This window comes from Vipera ursinii, assembly GCF_947247035.1.
Source record: "Vipera ursinii genome assembly, chromosome: 3".
Classification (NCBI taxonomy): Eukaryota; Metazoa; Chordata; class Lepidosauria; order Squamata; family Viperidae; genus Vipera; species Vipera ursinii.
Window position 1 is genome coordinate 133,043,656 of NC_139516.1, and position 21,683 is coordinate 133,065,338.

Below are 21,683 nucleotides of genomic sequence, written 5' to 3' on the forward strand. Positions count from 1 at the left end.
CCTAGCCCTGCAATAGGCTTAGGAAAGCCAATAGAGGAAGCTTTTTTTTTCTTTTTTGCAAAAAAAAAAAAAGGTGCCGGAATGCCCTTCTGAGCATTCTATGAGAAAAAAGCCCTGCTTCTCTTCATTCTTCAACTTCTCTTCATTCATGGGAATATACAATTTAGCTAGGTACCTACATTTTTGCATGCAACTATACATAAAAAGCTAGCTACCACCACCATAATGAACTCAGTAATCATTTATATGGAAATGACAGGTCAGAAAAACAGAGTATCTATGCAAAGTAAAATCAGTAGTACTCTTCCTTATTCTAGAAGCAAGTGATTAAGCAGGTACCTCAATAGCACCTACCATTGTCCAAGCATCAGCATTTTAATTTGTATCATGTTTTTTTAAAAAAAAGAAAAGAAAAAGAAAAAAAATGAAGAGAGGTGGAATGAACTTTCAAAGTTCATGTCTGAGGATGAGAATTGTTTTAAATATTACTCACCTACTGGTGACATTTCAGGGACACTGGCAATGTAAGGCCCATCAAGGAATTTTGGTTCATTATCATTAATGTCCTGCACCTTGATGATGAACTCTGATTCAGGCTCCAATGGCTTCCTCGTTTCAATGTCTACTGCTTGAGCACGTAGGGTATAGAAAGGCTTCTCTTCACGATCAAGGCTCTTTATGGCATGAATGTCCCCTGTAGTTTCATCAATGGTAAATACTGTACCAGCTCCATCTCCTGATAATGTATACTTAACACTTCCCACTCCCTTGTCCAAGTCAGAATGAAGCTTAACAGCAGAAAAAGAAAAGGGCAAAATAATTAATAGAACAATTCCTGGATGGAAGAATAGCAATTTTTAACTAAATTATTAAATCACAAAGATCTCTCTCTCTCTCTCTCTCTCTCTCTCTCTCTCTTTCTCTCTCTCTCTTTACATTGCTTTTAAAGACATGGGTATTTGGATGACAAGTGTATTGTTGGCTCACAGTTTGCAAAACATCAGAATACTAGTATTTAAATGTGTATAATTTATATATTTATTAACATGACTTTGCAAGGCAAAAATGCAGTAATTTTGGAAACATCAATGAGAATATATTTCTTTTGTTCGTATTTCATGAAGAGGAAGAAATACATGGATTCAGTTTCGAGTTAATGACATTGTATATGCACGTACAAGACATTCAAATTAGTAACATTTCCATTATTTGATTTCAGTCTCATACATTTCCTTGAATAGGAAATTCATGAGGTGTCAGGAGCACACTTCTAATATGCATAAGCACAACTGTACTTCCTGCATTTATTTATAAGCATTCTTAACACTCGAGACTGCTCTTAATTTTATACCAAAGAAGGTATTTAAATCTGGGCTTCCTTTCATAATTTCAATATTCTGGTAATGATAAAATAGTGACCTTTAACTTATGTATATTTGTTGTCATTCCTGCTCTGATGCAAGGCTTTTGGTTGTAAAAATGGTTGGTTGATAATGGCAGTGACTTCAGTGTTATCTCAGGAAGCTACTGAGTTTTACACTGATGTTCTGCTGTAGATTTGCAGTTGATCAACCTTATCATTTAAACTGTAAATGTCGTCTCAGCGCTTTTTTCAGTTTTTGATATATCAGTTTAAATGCTTTTCAGCAGCCCTGGATTATGGCCCAATATATTTCCAGGTTTCAGTATCTGTCAAAGATTGTAGAAATATGGATTGAGACTGTCAAATCCATCACACAGGATTTCTGTTCATCTGTTTTCCCTTGTATGTAAGTGGCAATGAAGATAAAGTGCTACATACTAGGTAACAGAGATTGCTTCCAGCTCAGGGTTTTTTCAGTTCAGGGGATTTTTTGTGAGATCACCATATTTCATTCACAGAATTTTAGTGTGCACAAGTGAAATCATAATTATCTTTCATTTGCAACCCTCCTATATTTTCTTACACTTAAAACTTTTTTATTATGTTTATTTATTTATTCATATCAGGAGCCTCACAATTAAAATAAGACATACCTTACAGCATTAGAGCTTCTGCACCAAAGACAAAATTCTTGTGTGACTAATCACACATGACCAAATAAAGTTTCTACTCTACTCTACTCTACTCTACTCTACTCTACTCTACTCTACTCTACTCTACTCTACTCTGTTCTGTTCTGTTCTGTTCTGTTCTGTTCTGTTCATAAAATAAAAGTTTAAAATATGTACAAGTTAAACAAATCTTGCCCAGAAATTAAATTGCTAAATATTAATTGTGTTCTGTCGCACTGCCATGAGGCCTTCAAGTGTATACCGATCAGGAGACAAAGGGCAGGTATACATACAGTATGTGTGGATGTCTGCATGTCAATCACAAAGGCCAGGTAGCCCCATTCATTCAGAATGTCTCTGGATCTTCTTGTACCCATGCACAGTCTGTTCAATGATTTGCGTACTTTACAGCTTTCTCCAGACCTGGGTGCCCACTCCTCCATTGGTTCCATCAAGTATTGATTCTTTATACAGTAGCTTTCCACAGGTCCACTCTGCTTTCAAATTCTTCAAAATCTTCCGTTGACCTAAAGAAGCTTTTCTTGGATTTAAATCTTTGATGAGATTTAAGGTTGTGGGCCATAGAGATGGTGTTGTCTAGATATTGATGATTTGAGCCTCCCTCTGTATGCTGTTGCTTCTCTGCAAAGAGAAGGCAGGGCAATGCCAGCTAGCTGGTAGAGCTTATCTAGAGGTGTAGGTTTTTAAGGCATCCAGTAATAATTCTGCTAGTTTCATTCAGAGCAACATCTACTTTCTCAGTGTGTGCTGATTTACACCAGACAGCAGGCATATTCGCCTGCCAAGTAGCAAAGAGCTAAAGCTGTTGTCTTAAGGACCCTTGGTTTGGCACCCTAGGTAGAGCTCATTAATTTCCCAAGGATGTTATTCTTTCACTGACCTTCAGTTTATTCTTGGCACAGTACTGCTTAAATGTTAGGGCCCTATCCAAAGTGACCCCTAAATATTAAAACCTGCAGCAATGCTCCAATAACATCTCTTTCCATATAATCTTCCTAGTAGCCTTCTCATTGTGAAAAAAAAAAGATAGAAAATAATAGAAAATCTAATCAGGAGAAGATGAAGAAGGTTCAGAATGGCTTTTGACTTGTAGTGCTAGACATGAACCCTTTAGAAGCACTTAAGCCATAAAGCCTTGTTATGATGCATAGTTAGAAGCAGGCTTCAACATAAATATTTCATATTTGATTTTTTAAAGATATACACTGTCTTTTCAACCAACAATTTTATGGATGGTTTACAGTAATAAAAAAACAATGCATAAAAATAAAGCATGCTGGCTAAGAGTCACATTTTGTGGATATGAAATGAAGAAGATATAACTGCTTTGAATTTTCTGCATGGAATGTGGTTTCCTGCAAAAGCAACCTTTATCAAATTGCCTTGAAAGGAAGGTTAAATACAGTTGACTCTTACTTTCAAACCGGTAATTGGTGTTATCAGATACTGCCTGAACCATTTGATCAGTAATAAATGATTGAAAACCTATACATAGTACTGAGTCAGGCTTTACTTATTTTTCATCTTTATGGTAATTATTGTTACTATTTATAGATGAATTCTACAGTGGTTTCACTCTATGTAGTAAAGAACAATCATTTATAGGAACTAATAAAGTACTTTATAAAGGGTTAATTTTATTGCAATTAGAAAAAAAATCTACCTCCTGTTATATAAAAATGTATTTGGTATAGGGGTGGAAGGGGCTAATGAAAAGATAACATTTCATAGAAACTACTTTTGTGTAATGTTTTCTGGATATAATTTAATTAATTCAAAGATACCTCTGACTTACACTTTTGAGGAATGTTTTTAAAGCTATATTAAATTTAAAAATGTCCAAAAGTATTTTAAAAATATGTTGTGTTGTGTTGAAATAAATCTTTTTTCATTAAAAGTGTTTTATACATGGAATCTATAATGAAATATAGAGTTTAAGTTATTTCTTGATTTAAATTGATTTTTTTTCTTCCATTGTATTTATCCTCTCCTTGAAATTTCTTAGAGCAAGATCTGTATGGAACTAGGCCTATGAAAATAACCAAGACAGATTCAATAATTCTATTATCAACACTGATGTGACAAAACCTTGAAGGTCAAGTAAAGAGGCAGTGATTTGGATGGTCCTGAACTATTTAAAGAGCCATTTGCCCCTCAGAACCTTATTATTTATAAATAGATAAAAATGATCCACTGATAATATTTTAACATTATGTTTAGCATATGCATTTATTAAATTAAATTAAATTAAATTAAATAGAATGGTATGGCTTTTTGCATCTTCCTCAAAAATTAAAATACTGGAATAGAAACTATGTGTATACGTGCATATATGTGTGTATACACATATGCAAGCAGAACATATGTGCATGCACTTTCACATATTCAAGTAAGGAAACCTGGCATTTTCATTTCAAAGACTAGCAATGATTGGAAATGCTATACTGAAATTCTGGATGACCACCAGACAAGCAAAGGGAAAACAAAATCAGAGGTCAAGAAGATTTAAATCACTGTCCTGGTTCCAAAAGTGCTTTGTGGCAATATCCTGGTTTTGTAGCTTTGTGCTTACCATGTTCATGTTTTATCAAATCATAATAATATATAATCCTAACTGGTCTAGATCACTTAGTAGCTAGTATGAAAAACTGCTGCAATATACAAAAGCCAAATGGTACGAAAAAGAAAAACAACCCTGCATATCAGGTGATGAATAATATGCAGACAGAAGTAACAGAAGGTAGGAGGGGAAATATCTTCACACCCACACACACCGATGCACAACACACAGCACTCTTTACTCAGCTGCAAAATAGTAGCAGATTCTACATTACTTGATTGCTCTAGAATAGATTTAAAGATTGGCAGCTGAATAAGCTTTAAATTTTACATTTCCACTGAAGGGCTCAAGTGTGAAAATGTCACATCCATTCTGATTGTCAACATAATCCTAAGAATTTAAATTACTGCATGAGCTTCTTGACTGAGAGGAAATTTGAACTCAGAACTCAAACACTCTGATCATTACAGAAACTTGGCAGGATGAAACCCACAAATGGAAGACACAGCTAGAGGGATTTAAATTATTTAAAAGAAACAGACCAAATGAAAGAGGATGTAGAATTGCTCTCTGTATAAGAAACAACTACATCTCTACAGAAATAGAGCACAACAATGATAAAAACTTATATTGACCCAATGATGTATTTGGGTCAATATAAAAGGGGAAAAAATGACATTGCCAGAGGTGTATACTATAAGCCACCCAACCAAACAGAGGAAATAGATGACTTTTTGCTAGTCAGTTAACTAAGGTATGTAGGAAGCACATCCCAATAGTAATGGGGGAATTTAATTACCTTGACATCAGCTGGGAGACGAACTCTGCACCAAGTGGAAGATCAAATAGAATCCTGACAAGCCTAGCAGACAACTTTGTCTACCAAACAGTAGAGAAGGGATCTATGGGATCAGCTATATTGGACTTAATTCTCACTAACAGAGATGAAATGATAGAAGGTGTTGAAGCCACATGAAACTTGGGGGACAGTGATCATGAAATATTGGAATTCAACATTATGCAAGCACAAGCAATAGAACATAATCAAACTAGACTCTTGGACTTTAAGAGAGCTAATTTAAATAAACCTAGAGAGAGCTTGGGAAGGATTCCATGAACGAGAATCCTCAAGGGGAAAACAACTGAAGAAGCTTGGGAAATTTTGGAAAAAATATAAAAGCCCAGTCTAGCACAATACCAAAGAACAAGAAAAATAACAGCTCTCAAAAGAAACCAGCTCTCTGATAAATTGAAAAACAAAAAGGACAAGTATGAAAAGTGAAAAAGGGGCACATAACTAAGGCAGAATATCAGAAAATAGCCTGAGCCTGCAAAGATGAAGTGAGGAAAGCTAAGGCTCAAACTGAACTAAGGCTTGCGACAAAAATAAAAAATGACAAAAAAAGCTTTTTTCAACATGTAAAAAACAAGAAAATAATTAAGGAAATGATTGGTCCATTAGTAGGAGAAAGTGGCAAGAAGGTGACAAGCAACAGGGAGAAAGCAGAACTACTCACCTCATTTTTTTCATCCGTCTTTACACAAGGGGAAAATATAGTCCAACAGTCAAAACCAGTACCAGAAAAAACATATTAGAAACACAAATTAAGATAGGCAAGAAAATGGTAAGTGAACACCTGTTCACCCTAGATGAGTTCAAATCACTATGACCAGTTGGATTACACCCCAAGGTTCTGAAGGAACTGGAAGATGTGATTTCAGAACCACTGAACTATATCTTTCAAAGACCCTGGAGCACTGGGGAACTACCAGAGGACTGGAAAAGATCCGATGTAGTTCCCATCTTCAAAAAAAGAAAAAAAATGGAACCAGGAAACTACAGACCTATCAGCCTGACCTTAATACCTGGGAAAATTCTGGAAAACATAATCAAGAAATGAATCAGTGAACACCTACAGGCAAGCAAAGTTATTACTACTGTAAAAGCCAACATGGGTTTGTCAAAATCAGATCATGCCAGACAAATCTTATTGCATTCTTTGACCAAGTGACAAAATTACTGGACCAGAGGAATGCTGTGGATATAATTTACTTGGACTCCAGTAAGGCATTTGATAAAATAGGGCACAACCTACTACTTGATAAGATAGAAAAAAATATGGGTTAGACAGCATCACCACCAGATGGATTTGTAGCTGGCTGACTGGCCATACTCAGCATGTGGTCCTCAATGGAACTGCAGCTACATGGACCAAAGTGTGCAGTGGGGTGCCCCAGGGCTCTGTTCTGGACTCTGTGCTCTTCAACACCTTCATCAATGATTTGGATGAAGGGATACATGGGAACTCATCAAATTTGCAGATGACACCAAGCTGGCAGGAATAGCCCAAACTCCAGAAGATAGACTTAAGATACAGAAGGATCTTGACAGACTTGAACATTAAAGGTAAAGGTAAAGGTTCCCCCGCACATGCGTGCTAGTCGTTTCCGACTCTAGGGGCCAGTGCTCATCTCCGTTTCATAGCAGAAGAGCCAGCGCTTGTCCGAGGACGTCTCCGTGGTCATGTGGCCAGCATGACTAGACGCCAAAGGCACACGGAACGCTGTTACCTTCCCACCGTAGTGGTCCCTATTTTTCTACTTGCATTTTTACGTGCTTTCAAACTGCTAGGTGGGCAGAAGCTGAGATGAGTAACAGGCGCTCACTCTGCTACGCGGCACTCGGGATTTGACCCGCCAAACTGTCGACCTTCCGATCGACAAGTTCAGCGTCCTAACCCACTGAGCCACCGTGTCCCTGACTTGAACATTGGGCGCTATCTAACAAAATGAAATTCAATGGTGAAAAAAGTAAGATTCTACATTTAGGCAAGAAAAAACAAATGCACAGGTATAGCATAGGTGATACCTTGCTCAATAGTAGTAACTGTGAGAGGGATCTCAGAGTCCTAGTGAACAATCACTTAAATATGAGCCAACAGTGTGCTGCAGCTGCCAAAAAAGCCAACACAGTGTTAGGCTGCATTAACAGAGAGATAGAATCATGATCATGCAAAGTATTAATGCCACTTTACAATGCCTTGGTAAGGCCACACTTGGAATACTGCATCCAGTTTTGGTCACCGCAATGTAAAAAAGATTTTCAGACTCTAGAAAGAGTACAGAAGAATAGCAACAAACATATAAGGAATGGTTGCTGGAATTGGGTATGCCTAGTTTAATGTCTAGTTTGGCGGGTTAAATCCCGAGTGCCGCGTAACAGAGTGAGTGCCTGTTACTCGTCCCAGCTTCTGCCAACCTAGCAGTTCAAAAGCACGTAAAAATGCAAGTAGAAAAATAGGGACCACTACGGTGGGAAGGTAACAGTGTCCCATGCGCCTTTGGCATCTAGTCATGCCGGCCACATGACCACAGAGATGCTGGCTCTTTGGCTTTGAAACAGAGATGAGCACCGGCCCCTAGAGTCAGAAATGACTAGCACACATGTGCGGGGGAACCTTTACATTTACCTAGTTTAATGAAGAGAAGAGGGGACATGATAGCAGTGTTCCCTCTGATAGCAGAGGGGCTGCCACAAAGAAGACGGACTCAAGTTATTCTCCAAAGCATCTGAGGGAAAGATAAGAATGGATGGAAACTAATCAAAGAGAGAAGCAACCTAGAACCAAGGTGAAATTTCCTAATAGCTAGAACAATTAATCAGTGAAACAACCTGCCTCCAGAAGTTGTGAATGCTCCTACTCTGGAAGATTTTAAGAAGAGACTGGACATCCACTTGTGTGAAACGGTATAGGGTTCCCTGCCTAAGTAAGAGGTTGGACTACTGTAGAAAACCTTCAAGGTCCTTTCCAACTTTATTATTATTATTATTATTATTATTATTATTATTATTATTATTATTATTATTATTCACACTTGCTGTACTATTTATTTTTAATTGATTTCATATAGTACAAGCGATGCCAGTTGTTCCATTTTTTTAAAAAATCTTGCACATAAGCTGTTAGAAGGGGGTGAGACAACCTAACTATTGAAATAAGAAATAAAAAATAAAAAAAATGTAAAAAAATGAATACAAGAAATACAGGAAATGAAGTATTAAAGAAATAGAAGCATATATTTTAAAGGTTATTTATTTATGTCATATTCACTTGAATCGTATAGAGACATATAGAGTATGTTAATTTCAGTTATTCAGTCTTTAAATTCCCCCCATTCTAACATCACTATGAAGATTTAAAAAAAAAGATTACAGAATTAAATGTATGTATGCAATTTTGGAAATGTTTTTCCTGATATCAATATTTTATTAAAAGATTTGCCCATGTGTAGAAAATAATTTAACAATCACACACAGGCATTTTTCTGTGCTTTTATTTATTTGGAAATGATCTGAAAACTACAACATGAGTTTAAAAACATGAGATATGGGTTTGTGAAATGAATCAAATTTAGGAAAATTAAAATTGAAATACAAACCAATAAAACAAAATTTTAAAAAATCCAAGAAACCCTTAAAACATTCTGCTATGGTTTACTCAGTTTGCTTTTGAACTTTTATTATTTCTAACATTTTATTGCAATTCAAATACTATTTTTTTACATGTGTTGAAAATCTATTGCCTCTTTAACATGCAGCAAAGCATGTATTACACTTCCAGCTTCAAAGTTAGGTCTCAATCTTTTTCCAAAAATAACTTGGAAATGAAATTCTATGGATGGGAAAAACTATCTCTACCTTTCTATGATACTGTGCACAGTTCCTCCAACCCACCTCAAGGAATCAATGACCGTAAAACTAAGAAATATAGGAATCCTGTTGGCCTCTTAAAGAATTTTACATATTAGAGACATAATATTTTATTTCTTTCCTTCATTTTTGATTATTTATATTTTATTATGTTAGTGCTTTATCTAATCTACTCAGTTTGGGGGTGCTTCATCACTGGAGGTTTTTAAGAAAAGTCTGAAATAGTATAGGGGAGTGATGATGAAACTTTTAGAGACCGAGTGCCCAAACTGCAACCCAAAACCCACTTATGTATTATCGAGTGCTGGGTGGGCACGGCCCTTTGGGTGGGTGTGACCAATTGGGTGAGCACGGCTACAGTGGTAGCTGCAGACTGGGTGGGACTAAAAAGTTCAATCAATCAATTCCAACTTTGCAAGAACTTTTTTTCCCCATGAGAAGTTGATTAATTGAACCTTTTTTGGGGGATACATGGCGGCAGAGGCCTAAAGGGAAAAGGTTTTATAAAACCCAGCTGAAGGCCTAGGACTGGGGCAACGGCGCGGGTGCCCACAGAGAGGGGTCTGCGTGCCACCTGTGGCACCCGTGCCATAGGTTCGCCATCATGGGTATAGGGTCACCTGCTTGAGCAGGGGGTTGGACTCTTAAATTACTCTTAAAAAATAAGTTTTTCACTGATTGATTAGTATTATCAGTGAAAAAATATCAGTATACAAGACAGACCATATACTCTCTTTTTATTTTTTTTATTTATTCAACCTGCATCCAGAAATATATTGAGGGAAGCTGTGTTAGAAGAGGATAAGCATTAAAATTGAATGAAAAACATAAATAACCTGTGCTATGCTGATAACACTACTCTGATAGCTGAAAATGCAAATGTATGACAGCTCTAATGAAGGTCAAGCAAGACAAAGAAAAAATGGTACTAAAATTAAATGTAAATAAAACCAAACTAATGACAGCATATGGAGCAAGCCAACCTTAGAACTGACAATGAAGATACAGAAGTGAGAGATAGCTTTTGCCTTTTAGGATCAGCTAAACAGTAAAGGAACCAGCAATCAAGAAATATGCCATAGACTAGCATTTGCTAGAATAATAATGAAAGCCTTGGGAAAAGATATTCAGATGTTAGGATATACAAAGATGAGAATTGTGCAGGCAATTTTTTCCCTGTTATACTCCATGAAGAAGAAAGTTGGGTTGGATTCGAAGAAGCAGGTGTTTTTTTTTAAGTATTGACAGATTTGAATTTTGGCTTTTAAGAAGATTCCTGGGATTACCAGATAGTCAAGAAGACAAAACAAATGCATTATGAAACAAATCCATTCAGATTTCTCACGGAAAGTGTAAATGACCACATTCAGATTATCATAATTTGGAGGAATTATAATAAGACATTATACCAAGACAGTATAACAGAATTGGAAGGGACCTGGGAGGTCTTCTAATCCAATCCCCGACTCAAGCAGAAGAGCTTATACCATTCCTGATAAATGGCTGTCCAATCTCTTCTTAAAAACCTCCAGTGATGGAGCACCCACAGCTTTTGGAGGGAGCCCTTTCCACTGATTAATTTCTCCCACTTTCAGGAAATGTCTCCTTAATTTTAGGTTGGATCTCTCTCAAGGATCCTATAACGCTGGCAAAAGTGGAAGAAAGGAAAACAAGACCACTAGCTGCAAAGTAGATGGACTTGATTATAGCAGTGATAGGTGCTTTGCTGGAAGACCTGAAGAGCCAGGAGATCATGGACTATCTATACGGTCAGCAAGATTTAATACCAACTTAATGACACTTAATCAATGGGCCAGAGTAAGATGAGTCAAACGTTTTAGATAATTTGGAGGGGAAAAAAATAAAAATAACAGCTTTGGTACTCTGAGGATTTTGAGATTGGTTTTGCTTACATAGGAGTCAAGTACTAAAAGAATAACAGTGCTATACAATTATACACAGTTGAGAGTTTGGTAAACAGTAGGAGACAGAGGTGAGGAAAACCAGCAGAATGTCCATGGGGAGTGAAAAAACAAACAAACAAGTAAATCCTTAAGCTTTGCTTAGAATATCATTACATACTTCTACTAGAATCTTGAATGTTTGTCCCACTGACAAGGTGTGTGCTGTTAACCTATTTCAGAAAGTCAATACACTGGGAAAACAGCATAAAGGGATTGAAAAATGCATGACACTATCTCCAGAATTGATTTTCCATGTGCTTTGAGTACTGCTCATTGAACAGTATCTTCTATCAAGAAATGTGTAATTTGAAATGAAAATGGTAGATTCTTTATTCACTCTTTCACTTTGTTTTGGTTTGTGATAGCAAATAAAACACCATAATAACCAATACAAATTTACATTTCTCATTTAATTGTCACACACTATATGAGCACTCCAGTGCTATAAACTAATAGAGGTTTGTTGTGATAAAATTCCAAATAAATGTTTATTAAGCACTTTGAACTGACTTAGAAATGGTTTTGGCTTGCCATTTTATTAGCCATGGTGCTGCATTAAAGTCAATAAAGAGATGTAATCTTCGTTAGAAAGTCTGTTAAAACTGAATAATATTATCCTGAAACTATTTGCTCTGTATGTGTGACATATCTTGTATTAAAGTAAAATCAACTCAGAGATTACACAAGAGTAGTTCTGGGCAGAAATCATATCAATTAGTGTCTTGCATAATTAAAACTGCCAAGGATCTCTGTCAGAGATGTTCATAACTTTCAACACCTTGCCATGCCCAAATAAGGAAACATATTACAATGTCATGAGGCAAAATGGCTTTTTCATCTTTGTTTCTGGGCATGGCGAAACAGGGCTTGTATCATGAAATAATAATACTCTTACTCTCTCTCTCTCTCTCTCTCTCTCTCTCTGTGTGTGTGTGTGTGTGTGTGTGTAGTTACTTCCCCTGATCTTTGCAGATGTTTATGTTGCCCTGTCCTTAAAAAAAATCAAAAAATGAATTTCCATTGAATTCAAAGCCAATGTTTCTTTGTTGTTGTTTTCTGTATGCTGTTGTGTATATTTTAAAGGGGGAAGGAACAATTTATACCAACTTATGAATTCTTTATAGTTGTCATGGCATAGATAAATTGAAAAGCTTTGTCAAATGACAGTAGTTACCAAGCTTCCCTGCCACAGAAGAATCATCTACGCAAGTGTGGAGAATATAGTTGACAATAATGGAAAATATTCTGCACATCACTGTTGATTGCTTTCTTCCCCATGGAGAAAAATAAGAATAGTTGACACTGTCTCTAGAATGTCAAATAAAACAAAGTTCGATACGAAGTAAGCAAAGCAGTGTTATTTTGTAGACAATGAATAATGAATTTATCTATCTCTTTCTTTTTCCTATTTATATAAGTACTGGAAACTTCTGGAAAGATTTATAAATTGATTTTTATTTTACTGCATAATACCTATAGTAATCTGATGCAATACTTGCCCTATTTAGCAAATGTGGCATATGAATTCTGTAACCTACTTCATAAATTGGTATAGAATGCTTGTTTCATTAATTAACCTCGATGCTGATGCACTTTGCTCATTTTTGGTAAAGAAAGTGGAGTCAAAATAAAGTGTGTGTTTGATTAATCAGATAATTAACCTTAATAACTAATGGAGCTTGACACTGTCATTAATTTATTACGCTGTTCACTTAGCCTCTAAAAGTAGAGTATATTGGCCAAAGGTACATTACCATTTCATGTAGCTTTTAACAATGAAACACAAACACTTTCTAGTACAGATGTGTTATCTTTTCATACAGTGCATTTCATTCTCAACAGAAGTGGTGCTCAAGAAGTTACAATGCAAATATGACCTCTTATGGGGACAGCTCTTTCTTTGAGACAGTAGCCTCTGGAGAGTTTAGAGCTCTGGGGGATGAGTGAATAGCCATCTTGCTCAGTGCTTTTAAAAGGACACTGGATTCACATGTACTTCCTTTTCTAATCACTATTGGAAATAGCTTGTTAGCTGCTTTTCATCTATTAAGAACCTTCAGCTATGGCTGAACCTAGATCAGGGGTCTTCAAACTTGTCCCTTTTATGACTTGTGGACTTTGACTACCAGAATTCCTCAGTCAGCATGTCACATCAGCTAGTAATTGGATTTCATGTAAACTATTTTTTTATTAATCAATGTATACATGTTCCAGTTACTGATTCTATGCCAAACATCAGAGAATATTTGCATGTTTTTAACCCAGTGTGTGGGGGATGAGTTATCTAAAGCAGATTGGTCATACTATAATTAATGTAACAAAACAGAGAAATCCAGTAATTTATTTCAATTGATTTGTGATTTCTAATTAGTCTCAAATCTGCATTTTAAAGATTCTAAATGTACCAAGGGCAGTTTGTGAATGATGGAAAAAAGAATGAATGAAGTATAGACTTTTAGAACGCTGTATACAGAACACTGAATTGGGCAATTATCGTGTATGCTAATAAAAAATATATGATGCTACCAGTGATAATGTTTCAGTTTAGGTGGGCTTATACAAGTGAGAAATTTGACCTTTGCAATTTCCTGTTATTGCCAAATGAGGATAATATAGTTGGTAATTACCAGCATTTACATTTCTCTGAATGCAGTAAGACACTTTTGGATAGTTATATGTAAGAAAAGACATTTAGAACAATATGTTTCATAAGTATTTCATAGATATAAAATATATTACAGAGGAAAAACACAACTTATAATAATAGCACATTAAGGTTTATGGGTGTATCAATGATTAATCTTCTGAGAAATCTTTATAATGAAATAGAAGCTATTGTGAGAATTCAGAGGGAAAGACTGACCAAATTTACCCAGTGGTCTTCTATAGTGATTAGTGGATCTGAAATCTGGATATCCTGAGTTCCAGTCCAATCACTACCATACTAGCAATATCTGCACACTTAGAGAACTTACAATTGGAGGCAAAGACATGAAGGTGAGCTCAAAAATTTCATCCTTGAGTCCTAAAAGCTGAAGCAGAAAAAAACCTTAAATATTTTTGATGGACTTTTCTGATGTCATCTCTGTCTTATCCAGAGCTTTTTTTGTCAAAGAAAAAGGTGCCGGAACTCACACGTTATACAACCTGCCTTGCCTACCCTACAAGGTTCCATCCAAAAAAGGTGCCGGAACTCCGTTCTGAGCGTTCTATGAGAAAAAAAGCCCTGGTCTTATCTTATTCTACTGCAGAATTGCTTTCCAATATGCAAGAGGTGACTTCTTTCTTCTCCCAAAACAAATATTACTATATGGACAATCCAAGATAACTCAGTGATGATGCTAGTGTTGATTAATGTTTTTTTTCACCAGTAGGTGATGATGGGTGGGATGCAAAAGAAACCTAGGAAATCTACCATTTGTTACCCTCAGATTGCCCCACAAAAACATGTGAAAAGGCCAGCACAGCCACAGATGGCAGCTCTATTTATGCCATTATACTTTCCTGCCAACTCAAGATCAGGCAGAATTGTTCCTCATGTTGTGAGGAAGAGAGAGAGAGAGAGAGAGAGAGAGAGAGAGAGAGAGAGAATGTTTGTGTAGAACAGGGGGTCTTCAAACTTGGCCCTTTTATGACTTGTGGAATTCAAATCCCAGAATTCCTCAGCCAGCATGCCTGGCTGAGGAATTCTGGGAGTTGAAGTCCACAAGTCATAAAAGGGCCAAGTTTGAACACCCCTGGTATAGAAAGAAGACTGACAAATTTATCATTGAGGATAACCACATTTCAGTGAGAATAAAGACCAAAGTTTTAAAACCAATATCAGCAAATAACAATGAGAGAAGGAGCTGAAAAAAGTGAGAAAACAAAGCTTGACTTCTTCAAATTGTGTATTTGGAGTTAGTTGATAAGCATTTGATTGGCTGCAAGAAAAATCAATCAAGCAGTCTGGAACAAATAAAGGCAGACTGCTCCTTTGAGGCAATAATTGGCAAACAGCAAATGTGAGATGCCATATGAGAAGATGAGGTATTTAAAAAAAAACACTGGTTATGCCTGCCCTAGTTAAGAGAAGCAGAAAGGTGAAAAGAAAAAAAGAGAAGACATAATGGACAAATTTACCCATACGTATTTGAGAAAAGTATGTGTAACTTATGCCTGTATGTGCAATGTGAATTTGGCCTTAGAGTGGCACACTGGGAATTGTACTTCAAAAGGTAGCGTAAAATTATTTTACAAGTGCTTCTAGTTTTTCCTGGCATAGGAAAGTGGTGCTGGGGAACTGTTTAACTTACGTCCATAGGATTCTCTCTTGTCTCCTGTAACAATAGGATGCTTTCAGTATTCTAATAATACCCTTTCTATTGTTCTGTACTTTTTGACTCCAAAGAGATAATTGTCTCCTTTGTACATTGCCTAGCCTTGACAATTGGCTGGATGAGGAAGAAGAAGCTGAAATTAAATTCAAGACAAGATGGCAGTGCTGTTGGAAAGAAAAAAAAGCTGAACTCTGAGACTGAGGTGCATCTTGTTCAGGATAATTCCCCTGGAAAGAGAAGCCCACATTTTGGAGTGTTCTTTATATTCCAGCTGTGACTGGATTGACAGGTGGCAAGGGACACATTGTACAACTGTGGTTATTGCACTAACTGAGCCAGTTAAAAACAAATATTCACGCCTTGAAAACAAATATTCACGCCTTGATTACAACTTGTCCTAACTACTGCAGTGTACTATGTGGGTCTACTTTTGCAAAATGTTGTGAGATTGCAGGTTACTGACAGGTGCTAGGTACTGTATATAATTTCTGTGCTGAACAATCTTCATGGGCCATCAATTGTACACTGGCACAATTTAAGGTGCTAAAGCTATTCTTTGAGGGCTGATTTATATGTGAGACAGCTTCTCACATTAATTGGGCAGATTCACAAGGCTTCAGAAACCCTTCCGAAAATCCTCCACTTCCAGAAGCTTGGCTGTTAAATACCATATGAAGATCCTTCTCCTGTAGGTTTCAAGGCAATGGACTATACTCCCCAGGGTAGTGTATGTGGAAGAAATTAAAAGCATACATATTTAATTCTAGAGGATAAAGGCTGCTCCTAATAAATATCTGATAAAGAGTCCCTATACGAAAAAAGTAGCAATCTTCATCATATCAGATATTAGCATTACAAAGAATGCAAATTTATATTTAGGGAAGCTATCTGAATACTCCACACACACACACACACACACACACACACACACAAACACACACCAAGAATTTCAACAAATTGCAAATGCTAAGGCAAGAATTGAGTGTTAGAAAGAGCTATCTGATCTATATTGAATTCCCCACTTCTGGTTTGTAGCATCTAGTTCAACTTATAGTATGCCCTGAAAACATTACAGTGGTTATACTTAACATGATTCCCAAGTTAACTAATTTCCTGGGCTTCCTTGAAGTATTGAACTAGTAACTGACAACCAGATTCACCAACTTCAACCCCACTCCACACACACACAAATCACTAAACAAAATTAACATCAAGCTTAGTGCAAGTCTGTGTTATTTCACTAATAATCTGAGAAAGCAGCTTTAGTCTTTTACTGTTATGCCAAAACATTTCTTCTAGATTCAGAAAATTATCCTGTTCAAATGATATAGACATCTTACTTGTTTATTTAGTCTAATTTCCAAATTTCTTGAGTAGGAATTCCTTTGGAAACTCAATTTAGTAATTTTGCTTTAAAACCTATACAATCTTTCAGAAGTGAGTGTTTCTGTTTTTACCCGTCCATTATTCCATAGCCTGCAGTCTCCCCTGTGCTTGAATTTTGTGATCTGAAACAAGCAAAGCTTCCCATATGAGAAGCTTTGTCTCATGACAGAATCCCCTGAGTTTTGACAAAGTGCAAGAAGCTGGAAAGTTTGTAAGGCATGATAAAAGTTTAAACACACCCCCATACAAACACACACACATATGCTCCCTCTCTTTGGCTACCTTAAGGAAAGAAAAACATAAAGGAAAACTCCAGACTTCACGTTCCTATAATGATAATGGTTGTTGCTTTTAAACAACCATTAAAGTACTAAATTATTAAACTGTTGCCATGGGGATTAATTATTATATTTTTTATATGAGGATTTTGATAGGGCTAAACTTAAGGGATGGTTCTTTTTTTATACAAATTAGGTAGGGGAAAAAATCTATCTCTCCTTGTTAGAAATAGATAAACAATTTGTTTACATGTCAGCAGGCAGCATAAATGTTATTGGCCTATCAATTTCCTCTTTCTAAGAAAAAGGCATCTATTCCTGTAAGAGATAGCAAACATTAGATAAATATCAAATTGAGGCAGAATGTTAACACATTGTAGACTTTTCACCCAACCACATAAAAGCCAGCTCATGCTATGAAAACTGATCATTGTACCATGAATCCTAAAATGCTCTCTGAAGCTTCATTTTGTGTTTCAATTAAAAAAAAAGAGGTCAAGAAAGTACACATTAAGGACTGTTGAAGCAATCACCATGAGGAATTCTTTGAGAAAGTAGGCAAAAAAATGTAAAAGGAAAGATAACACAAAATTACCTCTGGCATGAGATTAGCTAGTCAAATTTCCTCAAAGACCAAGCATTTTCAGCAGTACAAATCCAAGGAAGGAAGGGAGAGAGGGAGGGAGGGAGGGAGGAAGGAAGGAAGGAAGGAGGTTACAAATACAAAACAGACGCAGGCTGAACATATACTTCCAAGCTGCTTTTTTACTACACTGTTTTCTCTGCTCCAGTCCTTCATCAATCCTCAATCTCTACCATTCAGTGTTTTTTTGACAGACTTAGAAAAGAACATTTATTTATCATGGCTACTTCTTTTAATCCATCACTCTTATGTAGTTGGCAGGTATGCAATTCAGATTTTGTATTCTACCCTTAGAAAAGAATCAGGAAAGGTGTTTTTTTTCCCCCCATACAGACTCAGGATTATTCTACCTATTCATAGCCTTTTCACAATCTACACCAGGGGTGTCAAACTGCTGCCCCACAGGCTGGTTTCATCATACCGAAGCCATGCCCACCCCATTGCTGGCAATGCAAAAAGAGTCACGATACGTTGCAACATGTCACATGACATGGCGAGTTTGACACCTGTGATCTACACTATACTTGTTGTGATATACCTGGAGTAAGGCCAAGGTAGGCCTTCTTTGTATAATAGGACTGTACTCTTACTTGGAGCAAAACCTAATGTTCTGTTCCAGACTACGACCAGCCCTGTTGGAATGTCAGGGACAACCCCTTTTTTATATCCAATAGGCTGGAATTAAGCCAACCAAATTTATTTGCAAAAACTAAACGAAACAGTTCAAAACAGAGTTAAACAAATACAGACTGAGACTATATCAGAAGCTCTTCAAACGGTTGCCTTCAGCAACCAGCACCTCCCACACATTCCCCTTTTAAACAGCAGTCTCAAGGCGTGGCTTCTCTTTGCCTTCTCCCGAGGTGCCTCATTGCTTTTCTTTGTTCACTTCTGCTAGTCTTCCTCCTGCTTCGAGCATCCCTGAACAGAGCCAGCTGTGGATCATCTTCTTCCAATCTTTCAGGCTCACACAGCTGGGTCTGAGGAGGAACAAGATGGGAGGGGCCTGGCTGAGAGCTCTGCGGTGCATCAGAACTTTCCTCTGCAACCAAAGGCTCTCCAAACCCCTCCTCCTCTTCAGAATTATCCGACTCAGCTGCTGAAACCATAGGCTGATGCTGAATCACAACACCTAAACCCTAGGCACAGTGAAGCCATCTGGTAGTTTTAAGTCCCTTGTGGTTGAAAGTATATCTCTAACTTTACATATAAAATCAAAATCCTTCATAAAGATCCACCTTTAAGATTTAGTTAGGATATTTAGTTTGGGCATTTAGCAATAAAGAGAGTATCATACTGTTCACCAAAAAGATTCTTTTTGTATTCTTTTGTAGCTTTGGTGAGAGAGAAGACAGGATAAAGGAATAAAGAATATAGTTTTAGGCAGTGCTTTTTTTTGTAAAAAGAAAGTGCCAGAACTCACACACGTCATACAACCCGCGTTGCCTACCCTACAAGGTTTGCCTTTGTAGTTGAAAAAAAAAATCAACTTCAATTTTTAAATCCTAAAAGACTAGGATTTTGTTCAAGGTAAGTTAATACTATTAATGTTACTATGCACTGTGTGGCTTTAAATTACAAGAAGGCATTTGATTAATCTTTTGGGACATTTACCACTGGCATACCCATTTAATTTAATGAGTGGAAATGTCAGCTTTCTATGTGGAATGAAATTGGCCCAATAAATCAAAATTTTGTTGCTTGTAAAAGATTGAATTATTTTTAAGAAGTTGTCAAACAAGGTGGAAAATTTACATTTGGAGTTTAATATGGATATTGACTTGAAACAAATTAAAGTTGAAACTTTCTCAGTGAACAGATTATTTTAATGTACCTTTAAGCTAAACCCAATTTAATAAATAGATCTGATTAAACCTCATTCTGTAGGTCTACCTTTACATATGACCAATACATAATTAATATATTATTATTATTATTATTATTATTATTATTATTATTATTATTATTATTATTATTATTATTATTATTATTATTATTACCACCTCCAAATCACAAGAGATTGGCTTTATTCATATTCTTCCTCCCTGCAGTTTGAATATAAAGTATAAAAGACTAAAAAGAGATTTCTGTAGACATCCCAGCCTTTGAACTACCCAAGGAACCGAAACAGCAAAGTTTTGCTGTTGGGCAAGCTTCCACACCAGTCACCTTTCTTTCCTCTTGCTTTGCCCCTTTTTAACCTCACTCCCCACCTTCTGTAAGGAAAGGCAAAAAGCTCACTCTCGTGAAAGAGGGCTTCCATGTTTATGTGTCTCCCACTGCCACCATCGGCTTCCACAACACATGGTCTGACCCAGCCAATCAAGCCCCCCTCTGGCTGTGGTGCTCCGGCACCTCATGGCTCCTCCTAGAGGAGACAGACAACACCGGAGGGGACCCCGTTCACACCATACTGCCAGCGGGGCATTTTCAAAAGCAAACGATAGGAAAGAAAACAATAGGAAAAGAATGCAACTCTGGAAAATCCAGAACTCTGGTGCTGTTCCGATGCATTCTATGACAAAAAAGCCCTGGTTTTACAGATTAAAAGGATCATAATCAGTACCGGGTGGTCCTTCCTATTAATTGCTTCAAACATACTTTTTGGATGGGTGAAAAAATCATGTGGAGGGCAACTTTGAAGTAAATTTCTTTATGTCTGTTGTCACTGCTACCATATCTTGCTACCACCTGGTCTACGTATGATTGATGGCAGTTCTCACCCCTAAATGAATAATGGCTGTGGGTTTTTTTTCTTTTTTCAGTTACATATATTTAAGTACTGCTGATCCTACTTTGGCTAATTTGTTTCTTCAGTTTTCCACTCCTCTGCTTTACCATCCCATCTCTTATTTCCTTCCCTTCACAGCACATGCCAACATTTACTTTTATTTTTAAAGGCAATAATTTGATTTCTCAGAAAATGAACATTGGCATAGATGCAGATATGAAGCATATATATTTCCTTCTATTTGATCCATGCTAAAAGTCCAAACTAAAACTTGGAAATGGATCTCTATGGAGGGTGTGTGTGTGTGTGTGTGTGTGTGTGTGTGTGTGTGAAAGAGAGAGAGAGAGTGAGAGAGAGAGAGAGAGGGAGAGAGGGAGAGAGAGAGAGTGAATATCACTTCTACATATGCATACTGTTTACTTATTAACATTTCCACCCACAGCAATTAAGCATTTTCTTTTTACTTATGCTGTCAGTGCCATGAAAATCAACATATGGTAATCATTTCTGTCTTTAAAACATTGCCCTTCACACTGCTACAATTTAGACCAAAAATTACCTATTGCAGAAAACAATAGATTAAGAAGCTTCTGCTTCAATCTGCCAGTCTGTGCTTGACAGCATCTTGTATCCTAAACAATCTGGCCGCCAGGTCTATTTCAGAACAGAAGCCACTTTAACATTGATGACTATATTGCACTAGACATGTTTAGATCTTATATATGAGTGGACAGAATGCCAAACATTTTGTAAAACTAAATGGAAAGAAAGATAGGGGGGGGCGTTAATGCCTAAATTTCTCCCAGGAGGTTGAAAATTAGGAATGCTTCGAAGTTTGGAGAATGCAAAGGGTAGATGGAGAGAATAGGAACTGTAATCAATGCTTTTGCTTCCAATCTCCCAGATACTGCTCCCCCATTAAATGAGGGAGACATATGCCAGCAGCCCAGGTTTGAAACCCAAGCAGCACTGCTATGATGGGAGGGTAACAGCACTCTGTGTTATCATGACACAGAGCGTTGTTACCTTCCCAACA

At 36.8% G+C, this 21,683-nt stretch overlaps 1 protein-coding gene across 2 annotated transcripts in view; it reads right to left on the reverse strand.

Annotated features, from left to right (window-relative positions):
• The window catches only part of CDH12 (cadherin 12), a gene marked incomplete at its 3' end in the record, with an annotated part of 168,137 nt that overhangs the window by 98,299 nt on the left and 48,155 nt on the right, over nt 1–21,683 (reverse strand). For both annotated transcript variants that reach the window (XM_083358386.1, XM_083358385.1), the window contains exon 2: nt 494–788. In XM_083358386.1, coding sequence (XP_083214512.1) covers nt 494–788 — 295 coding nt within the window. The remainder of the gene's footprint in view (nt 1–493; nt 789–21,683) is intronic.